The sequence below is a fragment of the Myotis yumanensis genome, unplaced genomic scaffold (assembly GCF_028538775.1).
Source record: "Myotis yumanensis isolate MYYU_CA2020_CCGP unplaced genomic scaffold, mMyoYum1.0.hap1 SCAF_5, whole genome shotgun sequence".
Taxonomy (NCBI): domain Eukaryota; kingdom Metazoa; phylum Chordata; class Mammalia; order Chiroptera; family Vespertilionidae; genus Myotis; species Myotis yumanensis.
In genome coordinates, this window is record NW_027223756.1 from 107,601,487 (window position 1) to 107,614,507 (window position 13,021).

At 50.6% G+C, this 13,021-nt stretch overlaps 1 protein-coding gene across 6 annotated transcripts in view; it reads right to left on the reverse strand.

Moving 5' to 3' along the window:
• The window catches only part of TRPC3 (transient receptor potential cation channel subfamily C member 3), an 82,037-nt gene that overhangs the window by 49,596 nt on the left and 19,420 nt on the right, over nucleotides 1-13,021 (reverse strand). For all 6 annotated transcript variants that reach the window (XM_070416916.1, XM_070416915.1, XM_070416914.1 and 3 more), the window contains exons 2-3: nucleotides 9,540-10,311; nucleotides 2,581-2,760 (exon numbers count right to left, since the gene is read on the reverse strand). In XM_070416916.1, coding sequence (XP_070273017.1) covers nucleotides 2,581-2,760; nucleotides 9,540-10,311 — 952 coding nt within the window. The remainder of the gene's footprint in view (nucleotides 1-2,580; nucleotides 2,761-9,539; nucleotides 10,312-13,021) is intronic.

A 13,021-nucleotide genomic window follows, 5' to 3' on the forward strand; every position in this document is an offset into this window, starting at 1 on the left:
CAGGGGACGTGCACTCTGTGAGACAGCGGGTGACGGACGCACATCTGCAGACGAGCTGTCTCTGCTCACAGGACACTGTCACAGCCAAGATCGAGAACCTGTGACAAGCGGAATCACTGCTCCCTCTCGGGTGCTCACGGGAAGAGGTGTGCACTGCGAGACCGGCATAAGTCCAGACAGATTTCCAAAAGCGTCTTAAGATCCATCTTATTCAAAATGACCTTATCTTGTCACTGACAATGGCTTGAGAATGATTTCACGTCCAGCTTCACTGTCCTGGTACATAGAAGGGAGATCTGTCATCGATGGCTGGCCAGGATCTCGTGAAAACCACATGTGGAAGTTCTCTACACTGTGGTAGCATTGTGTGTGTGTGTGTGTGTGCGCGTGCGTGCATGTGTCTGTGTGTGTGTACACGTGCGTACGTGTGTGAGTGTGTGTACGTGTGTGTGGGTGCGCTCGCATGTGTGTGCGTGTGTGTACGTGTGTGTATACGTGTGTGCGTGCATGTGTGCGCGTGTGTGTACGCGTGTGTGCACGTGTGTGTACGTGCATGTGTGCGCGTGTGTGCGTGTGCATGTGTGTACGCATGTGTGCACGTGTGTGTGTACGTGTGTGCGTGCGTGCATGTGCATGTGTCTGCGTGTGTACACGTGCGTACGTGTGTGAGTGTGTGTACGTGTGCGTGTGCCTGCGCATGTGTGTGCGTGTGTGTACGTGTGTGTACGTGTGTGTGCGTGTGTGTACGTGTGTGTGCGTACGTGTGTGTGCGTGCGTGCGCATGTGTGTGCGTATGTGTATACGTGTGTGCATGTGTGCGTGTACATGTGTGTGCGTGTACACGTGCGTACGTGAGTGTGTGTACGTGTGTGTGCGTGTGTGCACGTGTGTGTGTGTGTGGAGAGTAATCCTCACTTGCTGCCAGGGGACCGCCTGGCCTCGCCCCCCTGTAGGAGGCGTGTGGGTGCCTCGGTGTGACAGGGGCCGCATCTGTCAGGCAGGACTCGCATCCTCTGGGGGCGCAGGGTCCGCCACCGGCAGCAGAGGCGGGATTGCTCTGCTTGGGCCACAGGCAGTCCCTCACGTGTCAGCCCTGGAAGCACAGCTGAGAGAAGCTTGTCCTCCAGGTCTCCTAGGCTCCTGACCCTCCTCCTAGACCGGTGACGGCGAACCTTTTGAGCTCGGCGTGCCAGCATTTTGAAAAACCCTAACTTAACTCTGGTGCCATGTCACATACAGAAATTTTCTGATATTTGCAACCACAGTAAAACAAAGACTTATATTTTTGATATTTATTTTATATATTTAAATGCCATTTAACAAAGAAAAATCAACCAAAAAAAATGAGTTCGTGTGTCCCCTCTGACACGTGTGTCATGGGTTCGCCATCACTGTCCCAGCCCTTACTCAATTCCTTTCGGCTTAAACTAGAACCAGTGCAGTGAACACGAAAGCCGTCTGTGATGACTAAGAACAGAACTTGCTTAAGAGCCATCGTTCTGAGAATGGACTGCCATCACGCAGAATGCTATTAGCTACCGCTTACTGAACGATCACCGTGCCCCACACCTGTGCTGGTTACTCCGCCTGCAGCAGCTCGTGTAATCCCGGAACCAGCTGAACTAGCAGGTACTGCCGCTGTCTGCACTGTACCAACAAGCACGCCGAGGCGTGGACTGGGAGGGGACGTGCCCGTGGTCACACAGGGGCCGGAACCCTGGCAGGGTGGCTCCGGAGCCGGCCCTCCTCAGCTCCCTGCCACACCGCGTGACCCCAGCTCCACTGATAACAGCTTACTTCTTTGTGATTCATCAGCGTCTCTTAAAAGCACAAAATTTCATTTATCTAACACATATAAGCTGTGAGATGCTGGGTAACACATTTTTATTACACTAAAACATCATAACCTCGATTTTCATGAATTATTTAAAAGCCCCACACAAGTAGCAGATAGATACACATAACAGCTTATCTCAAGTAACCAGATTAAAAAAAATAATCATAATTTTACTTTTGGCAACGGCATGACCAACTCCGTAGCGATGTGATCTCAGACCTGTCATTGAAGCTGGGAGGACCTGCGTTTCCTTGTAGAATAAAAATCTCATCATCTATCTGATCTATACTGTAGGCGAAATGGATCATGACATAGGTCTGGTGCAAGGATTAACGTGAGGATGTATGTAACGGTCCCTTCCAGAAGCGTGTACAAGTCACAGATTTTACTGTGATCAACTGCATCGTGACGGGCAGTTAGAGTGCTTTGTCATAGCTCAATCCATTGAAATCCCACCAAAACCCTGAGACAGAGAGGAAATATTACCGCCTTTTATAGAGGAAACCGGAATGTAAAGAAGTCCCATGACTCATCCCAGGTCTCACAGCCCATCGAGAGTGGAGAGGGCCAGAAGCTCGGTGTCTGGCTCCCCGCTTTGCCAGGATACGTCACTCCTTCCTTTCAGGAAGGAAAAGGTACCTTTTACCACAACATCCGCTCTCATTACGGGAAGGTGTCCCGGGATCGCAGCCTGGGGGGTGTTCCGCGTGTTCCCAACGCGCTGGGTGGGAGCAGCCACTCACCTTCTTGACCTCGTACTTGATGGCCAGCTTGACGCGGCTCAGCGAGGCCTTGTGCTTGGGCGCCTCCGCCGACTCCAGGTCTCCGTTCAGGATGGCCTCTACCTCCTCCGAGTCCCGGCACAGGTCCAGCACTCCCACCACGAAGTCTTTGCACTGCATGGACAGCTTCCGGTAGTCGTTCTGAGAAGGAGAGGTTTGGCGCTTAATGCAGAGAACTTGCTCTGAGTCCCTGGGAAGGGTGTAAGGGTCCTCTGTGCATGAGGAGAAGACGTGCCTTCCTCTGGTCGGAGGCTGCGCCCTCCCCGCCCACGGGGGATGCGAGGCTGGACTCGCCCCCACCTGCCCACAGCCAGGACCTCCTGCGACCTGCCCGCCACGCGTCACCCCTGAAAGCGCTGCGCACAGCAGTCCCTGGTTTTAGTACGAGATGTTGCCTAGATGCCGATGCTGAAGGGACAAAGCATCAGAAAGAGCCGCGTCTCTCTGGTGCAGGCACATGGCTGTTTTCTTAAAGCCCAACCAGAACCATTTCTATAGTGAAAAAACATTTTTACACCCGTTATTTTATTCTACTCATTTTTAGTTGAGGTACAACAAAAAATTCTTTTAAATAGGGATTTTCCTAAAGTGGCGATTTGCCATGGAAGATGGAGCGCGGGCGGAAATAGCGTGTCCAGGCCACTATCTCCTGCCGTGGTGGCGACGCGGCTGCTCCAAGGGCAGTCAGGCCTCACCCAGCGGCCTCAACGCGCATGGCCATGCGCCAGGACGGCCGTTCCCACCAGCCCCGAGGCCCTGACGTGTTTCTGACCCACGTCATCTCCAGGATTGACTGGCGTGCAGGGCGTGTGGGGAAGGACAGGTGCCAGCAGAGAGGGGGTTTCCCCTGGTTGGTCTGCAGGGCACGTGCCCACGTCCGGGGGAAGACAAGTGTCTGATTTATAGTCACTGAAGTCCCAAGGGGTGCAGAGGACCCCTACCTGAGAGGAAAGACTCCAGGCCACTGGAACGAACGCCTCGCTAGAAATGACCTGCGAACCCCTCCTTCCATTCGCATGTGTGTGTGGCGATGGGCTGGTATGAGGAAGTCAGCGGGCAACCTCCCCTGTTACCTCCTGACTGCAGCTCTATTTCTCGCCCTCTGGTTCCTGTCAAGGTGTCAATGACCATCGTAGGAAAGTGTCTCACTTCCGGAACCCCAGTTCCACTGCTATGGCTCTCACTAAAATGACAGCCCGTTAAGAAAGTTAGCCAGATGATCATCTAGTGTGGTGCGCTTGCAGAAAGTGGATTCCTCGTTTCGACAGGTCCTGAGACACTGTGTGTCTAGTAACTAAGCAATACTTGGCACAGCAGAATTTCCTAATTCTGGGCTTCTGAAAATCATACCTTAAAAAAAGGCATGGCCCTAGCTGGTTTGGTTCAGTAGATAGAGCCTTAGCCTGAGAACTGAAGGGGCCCGGGTTTGATTCTGGCCAAGGGCACATGCCTGGATTGTGGGCTCGATCCCCAGGAGGGGGCATGTAGGAGGCAGCTGATCAATGATCTTTTCTCGTCATTTATGTTTCTCTCCTTCTCTCTCTCTCTCTCTCTCTCTCTCCCCCTTTCTCTCTGGAATCAATAAAAATATACTTTAAAAAAAAAAAAGGCACGCGGGCCCAGCTGGCATGGCTCAGTGGTTGAGCATTGACCTATGAGCCAGGAGGTAATGGTTCGATTCCCGGTCAGGACACATGCCCAGGTTGTGAGCTCGATCCCCAGTGTGGGGGGTGCAGGAGGCAGCTGATCAATGATTCTCTCTCATCATTGATGTTTCTATCTCTCTCTCCCTCTCCCTACCTCTCTGACATCAATAAAATATTACTTTAAAAAAAGGTATTCTGATTTCGTTTTTTTAAAAGGCACGAGGAATTCCACTTTTCCTCCTTAAATAATTAATTTACATGATGTGATGGGCAAAAATCACATCACCAGCCAAAATAAACAAGAGGAGGAGAGAATGTGTAGAGGCTACCCAGGCGAGAGGAGTCTCCATTTCAGACATCAGAAATCCAGCTAAAGGACAGTTACACTTAATCCTCTTCCTCTCATAAGGGAACAGATAAAATGAATAAAAACTTCAGTCTTTGGTTGCCATTCAAATTGGGATCAGGCAACTGATAAAATTAATAAAATGTTCAGCCGCTGGTTTCCATGCGGAGTGTCTTCCTTCCATGCTTGGAAGACTAATGAAATATTTTATTATAGCATCCAGAAGTATTAAATCCATGTCTGTTTCCATAGAAAGCTCCCCTTCTAATACAATTTTTTTAGATGAAATTTCCTCATGTGCCTCTTCAGTTCAGACTGTTCTATAAGATTTGGTACAACATAGGACGGCCATTGCTCCATGGAGCAGAAATAAGAGAGACTATTAACTATGCTGGACGGAAATGTGGGAACCACTGCTGCAGTAACACCTGAATAATGACTCGTTACCTGACGACATTGCCGTCTGTAAAATGCCCAGTCCTAAAGAAAGCCACGAGGGCTGCTCACGGCCACTGAAAGATCAGTCACGCACGTGGCCAGGACAACGCTCTGTTTTCATAACTACGGAAACCTTTCCCGGGGGAGGAGTCTGTTCCCCCGGCACAGAAAGCAGTCAGAGATGGAGATAATGGGCGTTTCTTTCACTGTGGTCATGGGGTGGCACTTGTCATTATTTGCAGGGCTCGCCGGGAACATGGGGGTACAGACCGCCCTTCCCGGGTGCCAAAGGAACCGCCTACAGCGGCACCGACCACCAGGAGGTCCTGCCTTGTGTTCCTCACCGGGACCATTTGTCTGCTCTGCATTTCCTGGTAATTTCCCCCTAATTTAGTTCTGCTTAATCGTCTTCATAAGCCACTCATCCATCACCTGGGCCTGCCACAAAGTTATGGGATGGACCTGCTGCCCACTCGGCAGAGCAGGAACTCAAAAGCCCAAGGACCACCCTGGCCGGTGGCTTAGTTGGTTGGAGCATCGTGCCATCCACCAAAAGGGTTCGGGCTCTATCCCCAGCCAGGGCACGTCCAGGAAACAACCGATCGATGTTTCTCTCTCTCACTCTCCCTTCCTCTCTCTCTCAAATCAATAAAACCATATCCTTGGGTGAAGGTAATTAAACAAACACGCCCAAGGCCCTGCACAAGCCAGAGGAAGCACAATGGAGCTCCACCGTCATCACGCCCTGTCTACAGGTCTCAGCACTCAGATCAGCGCTGACTCAGCATTCTAATTCTCTTCTACCCTTTTTCAAAATCCCTTTTATCCTTAAGAGGAAAACGGAAATTCAATTCTAAGTAGGCTGGGCCCTGTCCGATCTTTTCCCTAGTAACAAAGAGAGGGTAGTGGTTGAAGCAACCATCTGAAGCCAGACTTCTTAGGTTCAAACACTGCTTCTACCGCTCACTGCTGTGTGATCTTGGGAAGTAACTCAGCCTCTCTGATGAGAATAAGCCTACCCAGTAGCGCTACTGTGAGGCCTAAATGCCCAGTGTGCTTAGTACACAGCAAGTGCTACAGAAGGGCTGCGATACTGCCACGTGCAGCATGTGGGACAGAATACTGAGGCTGGACCCACGACTCCCACTCTGGGCCTGGCAGACGGAACCTTGGCCATCGGCCTTGTTTCCTCTGTAAGATGAGAGGTCTGTCTGCTCAGATGATTCCTAGAACCTCTTCCTGCTGTAAAATGCTACCTTGCTCCAGGATTATATTCGTTTTCCTCTTCCCCGCAGCCCTGCTGTGGGAATAGTTGAAGTTGCTCTTCTGTGTTAAAGAGCGGAAAACGGAGGCACAGGGAGGGCAAAAGGCTTTTTTTTCCTTTTTTCAAAAACGTGCACCTCTGACTCAGCATTAGGACATTCCACTCTGCGTTCCCACAGCTTAACAAACGACGAGCCTGCTTGCCGCTGATACGCGGAGGATCAGACCCGGAGGCCATCCTGTCCAGGACCCTGTCCCCGGGAACAGCTCCAGCAGCGTTTGCACACCCACAATACGCCCGTAATAGCCTGTCACCACGCCGTCCTCCCTTCATTTATCTTCGTCTATATCCGAGCGGGGCCGGCCTCCTGGGGTAATGACCTTCACGTGTTTTCGGCACCAGGCCTCCCGCATGCTTCAAGGACAGCGGTTCTCAACCTGTGGGTCGCGACCCCTTTGGGGGTCAAACGACCCTTTCACAGGGGTCGCCTAAGACCATCGGAAAACACATATGTAATTACATATTGTTTTCGTGATTAATCACGATGCTTTCATTATGTTCAATTTGTAACAATGAAAATACATCCTGCATATCAGATATTTACATTATGATTCATAACAGTAGCAACATGACAGTGATGAAGTAGCAACGAAAATAATGTCATGGTTGGGGGTCACCACAACATGAGGAACTGCATGAAAGGGTCGTGGCCTGAGGAAGGCTGAGAACCGCTGTTCAAGGAGCTTTGGAAACTGCCAAGTGGCTGGGCACCTTGTGTCGAGCTCCCGCGTGACGGCGATGTGAGGGCGAGAGGCTCGGTCTCCCGGGCCATTCAGGGGGTGAAACCGGGACAGGTGCCCGCAAAGGGAAAGCCGCCTCTTTTTCACGAGGCAGCACATTGTCTATTTTTTCATTTCAAAGCCGGTACTTTGAGCTCAGAGTCTCTGTGGAAAGAACACAGAGGACACCACGAAACAGGGCAAATGAGGTGAGCTGCCTGCTTCCTCCAAGAGCGCCACCCCGCCGCCCCTTCCAGCCTGGGTCAGAGCGGTGAGAGCTGTTTCCTCGTCTAAGGCCCTGACAGATGGACAGGAGTGTGGGGCCGGAGGGCAAGGAGGGGAGGGGAGGGCAGGTAACCAGGCAACAGCAGGACAGGTAAGAATAGGGAGAAAAGGATATGCCATCAGGGGAGGGGACTTGTGGTCCCTGGACACCATGACTCAGAGAAGGCTACGCCCCCAAGGGCTTTCCATAGAATTCAGATCGAGGGACAGTGAGATTAGATGGTTTCCACACGTTCTTAGATATCTGGTAGCTTTTATGCATGCCCTCTTAAACTCAATTGTATTCTCTCTCTCTCTCTCTCCTTGCAATATCTCCCCACCTTTGAAAGGTAATCAGAGGTGACTCTGTGGTCACAGTGAAGCGGTCTAAATATTATCAATATAGATTTAACCAGCTTCTGGGGAAAACAAAAAATGACAGACTTTTCAATCACGGCTCTACTGAGACAACTTCTCTGGGCAGAATTGCATACATCATCATCTTCTGCAAATTATTCAAACATGTTCCCTTTTGTAGAAGTTCCTTTACAGACTTTCGATATGTAACAAGCAAAATGCATTAAAAAAAAGGTTGAGTGATATTTGAAAGTGGCAAACAAACTTAGAATTATATTTTTATTACTATGCCAAAATAAAGAAATGATATTTAGAACTATTTTACCTGGATGTTTTTCTATTCTCTCTAAAGAGATTTGAGGCTTTCAATTTGTTCTGAGTTCTGTCTAAACACAAATTCATTTAGGGCCCAAGGAAATGAGTCTTTCAAATATTATATAACGAATCTCCTCAAAGGGACTAAATGTAAGGTAAATGTTTATTTTATTCTTTGTATTCTCGCACATTTTCCAAAACTTTTATAATAAATGTGTAGCTTTTCTATCAGAAAAATATTTTAATGGAATAACAAATAAACTTATCCTACAGCCAGAGCTCCACCAGCACAAGATAGGGTTGACCGATAAGGAGGAATGGAAAGGGAAAAAGGCCCACAAAACTTTCCATTTTCTTGCAACCCCTTGGCCTGAATTATATTGCAAGTTGCATTTGTGTAAATCTCACTTAAGCATGAAAAAATGTAATAAGATCTGGAAGACAGAATAACCACTCTTCCTCAATCTGCCCTCACAACACTGAACTGGAAAGCAGATGAGCTCAGCTCCAGAAAACAATTCAAGGAGCTGATGTGGACAATCCTGCTGCAAACCCGCCTGCTGACTCTCTCCACCCCTAACGCACTGTCCTCTCCCCCAGGTTAATAGGTAGGTCCATCCAAACGCCCAGGACGACGGAGCAATTGAATGAACAGTGACGATGTTCTCCATTACTGTCTACTTTTTATAAAAACGAAGAACACTGGAAGGCTGGGGAGTATTGGGGGCGGGAGGTAAGAGATCAATGGAAGGACTTGTATGCATGCATATAAGCATAACCAGTGGACACAAGACACTGGGGAGGGGGGAGGGCGGCGAGGGCATGTGCCAGGGGGCAGGGGAGGCCGGGGGAAGGTCAATAGGGAAAAAAGGAGATGTATGTATATACTACTACTTGTAATACTTTAAACAAGAAAATAAAATTTAAAAAAAAAGAATAACACTGATTGATTGGAGATGATGTCAAGGACCAAAAAAAAAAAAAAAAAAATCTATTAAAGCAAAACTGGCCCGCCCTCGCATTTCGGGTTGCCCTGCTGTCTGTGGTCCACATTCGCCAGGCTGAACACACACTTGTGGGTTCGGGGAGAGGCATTCTGGTCAGATGAACGAAATGACTCTGGCAGCACTGAGATTAGCCTTTGACTTCCAATCTAAATGTTTGGGCCGATAAGCAGTGGACTCATCCTATTTGCACGCTGGGTCCCACCGTACAACTAACGGCAGAAGAGGGGGAAGGGTTTGGAAGGGAGACAGGCTCGCCGAATCCCTCCTTTCGACAAAAGCGGACCTAATGGTTCTCCAGACAAATTCTAGTTCTCGGATCCAGCCTATCCCAGCCCAGAAAACAAGTTTCCCACAGCGCCACGCCGAGCAGGGAAAGCATCGGATCCCTTCTGAACGTCGCTCCCGACCCCCTGGTGACTTAAATCCCCGGGGCCACACCGGTTTGGGAGCGCAGCCCGGCAGGCGCCAGGCAGGCAGCGGCCGCGCGCGCAGCGCCCAGCTTACCTTGAACTCCTTCTCGATGTTGGCCAGCTTGGCCAGCTCGTTGCTGAGCTCCAGGGCGGTGAGCACGGGGTCCTCGCTGGACAGGGACAGGTAGGCCGGGCTGGCCAGCCCGCGGTAGGCGTTGATGCGCGAGCGCGAGTGGCTGAAGGCGTCGCGCCGCTGCTTGTCGGCGCAGTCGGCGCACTTGCAGAAGTAGTCGTGCGGCCGCTCGATGCGCGCGCCGCGCCGCAGCAGCAGGTGCACCACCTCGTACTTGTGGCAGTGCGCCGCCAGGATGACCGGCGTGATGTCGGGCGAGAAGCGCGTGCCGTCCTCGTCGTAGGCGTAGAAGTCGTCGTCCTGCAGCTCCTGCTCGCAGGGGCTGAGCGTCAGGCGCCCGCTGGCCGCGAAGCCCGGGTGGTTGAGCAGGGCCTCCACGATGCGCACGTAGCCCTTGCTGATGGCCAGCAGCAGCGCGTCGCCGATGCGCGCCAGGTTCTCCTTCTTGAGCAGCAGCTCCGTCACCTCCAGGTGCTCGTTGCCCACGGCCAGCTGCAGCGCGTTCTGGCCCATGTAGTCCACGCAGTTGACGTTGAGCGTGCGGGACTCCTCCAGCATCTTGCGCACCACCGGGATGTTGCCGTACTCGGCCGCGTCCAGGAAGCGCTCCTCCTCGGCCGTCAGGCTGGTGCCGCGGTCGTTGAACATGAAGGCCGGGCCCCGCACGGCCTGGCGCCGGCCCTTCTCCCGCATCACGGTCTTGCGCCGCAGGGATGGGCTTTCATCCATGGACCTGAGCGGCGGCAAAGGAAACAGAGCTGTAGCGCAGCGGGGCGGATGGCTCCCTCCAGGCGCCGCGCCCCGGGCCGCGCTAATGCGCCCCCCGAGATGCACACCTGTACCCGGCGGCCTGAACCGGGGAGCAGCCGCCAGCCCCGCCGACAAGAGCTCCTTCCCACAGACAGGGCTGCAGAAGGGGCAGTGACAGAAACACTTGCCAGGCACCGCGCCGCCCTGCGCCCCTGGCTGAGCTGGACTCGGGGACCTGTGGAAATAGCCTTAATCTGCTCAGCGGCCTGGAAATACAGGCTAAGGTGCCTGAGGGTGGGAGAAAGTACGTTTCTCAAGATGTAGGCCAGAACCTGCTCTCAAGTCAATGCACATTTTTTTCTTTATTGATTAAGGTATTACATATGTGTCCTTATCTCTCCATTGCCCACCGCCCCCCCCCCCCCCCCCACACACACACACTCACACTCATGCTCTCACCCCCCTGGTGTCTCTGTCCATTGGTTGTGCTTATATACATGCATACAAGTCCTTTGGTTGGTCTCTCCGCCTTACCCCCACCCTCCCCTACTTTCCCTCTGAGGTTTGACGGTCTGATCGATGCTTCTCTGTCTCTGGATCATTGCCCATTTTTAACTAAATACAATAATTGATTAAAAAGGAAAAAAAGAAAAATCTCAGTATTTAGGCCAAGTGTCATCTTTCAGGATCTTAGGGTATCCTGCCACCCCGCCCCCCCCCCAAAAAAAAACCTTATAAGATTTTTTCAATGATACAGACAAGATTTATCAATTATAATATCAGAGCATCAATCTAGATATATGTTATTGGAAATAATTGTGCCTTTATAACGAGTTGCTTAATTACCAATATTATATACTAGTGGTTGCCTCTCTGAACTAAAAGGCTTTGGTACGTTATGGTATAAAAATCACTTGCATGTCTTGTGAATAAAGCCCCTGACACTAATGCACATCCCGGGCCGCGTGCACCGGCCCTAACACCCGTCACATGGCTGTGTCACTGCCCTACAGTCACGCTAGTGACCCATGTGCAGCGGCTGGAGTTCGCGTTCCAGTTGCTGTGTTGCTGGGAAGAGAACTTCACCGCCCTGGGTCTCCCTGCCCGGGGCTCACAGGGACTGTTACAAAGCACTCCCGGTTGTCCTCATGAGCTCATGAGGAAAAAAAAGCTTTTTTAGAAGGTCAGAGCCTCTGAATATCATTTTTAACATTTCAATGGTTATTATAAGTACAAACCTGTATCTTTACCTTTACCCAGTTCTAATATTCTTGCTGACTGAAGTGCTTAATATAGCTTCCTTTTAAAAAAGTCTGTGATTTTGTTGTTGTTGTTGTTGTTGTTGTGTGTGAGAGAGAGAGAGAGAGAGAGAGAGAAAGAGAGAGAGAGAGTTACATCACCAGAGGTACCAGATAAAGCTCTTTTCACATTACCGACTTTTGAAGCAAATATGAGTGACGAGTTAAAAGTGAATGGCTGGGGGCCGGGGGGGGGGGGGCGGGAAGCTTTCCTTCCACAACATGTGTTCCCGAAATACCTCCTACTATTGACAAGACAGTATTCGCAGGGTCAGGAGTTGAACACCAACTAGAGAGGACACTGGCCTCCCCGGCGGCTGGAGGGGGACACTGGGCGCATCTCCAGCCGGACAGAGGCGGTGACACCCTCCATTCAGCGCTCAGTCTGCGGCCTCAACCAAGGGCCGGGCTCAGAGGCCACCGCAGAGGTTTCCGGACAGAGAGCAAGGGCCGGGGCCAGGCACACCGGCTCGGCAGACTGAGGAAAGCAGAGGCCCCAGAGAGGCTTGTTCGCTAGTCCAGGGCAGAGAGGGCTGTGCCTGGCCACCATTCTAACAGCTCAACTAGTGTTGGGTGAGCAACCCTAAAAATTAAACATAGTACAGTGGGGCCTTGACTTACGAGTTTAATTCGTTCCGTGACGGAGCTCGTAACTCAAATTACTCGTATGTCAAATCTTAAAGTGAACGAGTGAGACACGTGATGCTGGGCTGATGTTGTGGCGTTCACTGTGACGTTCGCTGCGCCAACTAGCGGTGGGGTATCTGAAGCTGGCTCGTAACCCGAATTTTAGCTCGCAACTCAAAGCAAAAAATCGGCTGAGAGACGGCTCGTATCTCGAAAAACTCATTAGTCGGGACACTCGTAAGTCAAGGCCCCACTGTATTTATATACAGGTGGGGCAAAAATTGTTCAGATGAAAAATAATACAACAATGAATAAATAATAATACAAAAATAAACTGTTTCATGTCCTCGCAACTGTAAACCTACTTTTGCCCCACCCTGTAAACACACACACACACGCTGTATGTACACATATCTATGCACACATACAAATGTATTTTCTGCAATTTCTAGAAAGCAACTGAAGACTCTTGGGGGTGGAACTGAGGATTCACAGGGGAAGGGAGATTTTTACTTTTTACTTACAGCCTTTAACGCATTTTGAATAGTTTTAACCACACACAGTTTGACTATTTTTACTAAAAAATAAAATTCATGTTTTCAATTTTTATTTATTTTAATCCCTTAGGTACTTATTGGCAATCATTGCAGTGAATCTTTCTGAAGCGAAATAAAGGCCCTATGTTTGACTATTATTCGTAGGGTATGGATGCGCAGTGTGTAGGATAGTGTGTAGTTACTGAGGTGTGTGCTGTGTGTACATCTGTGT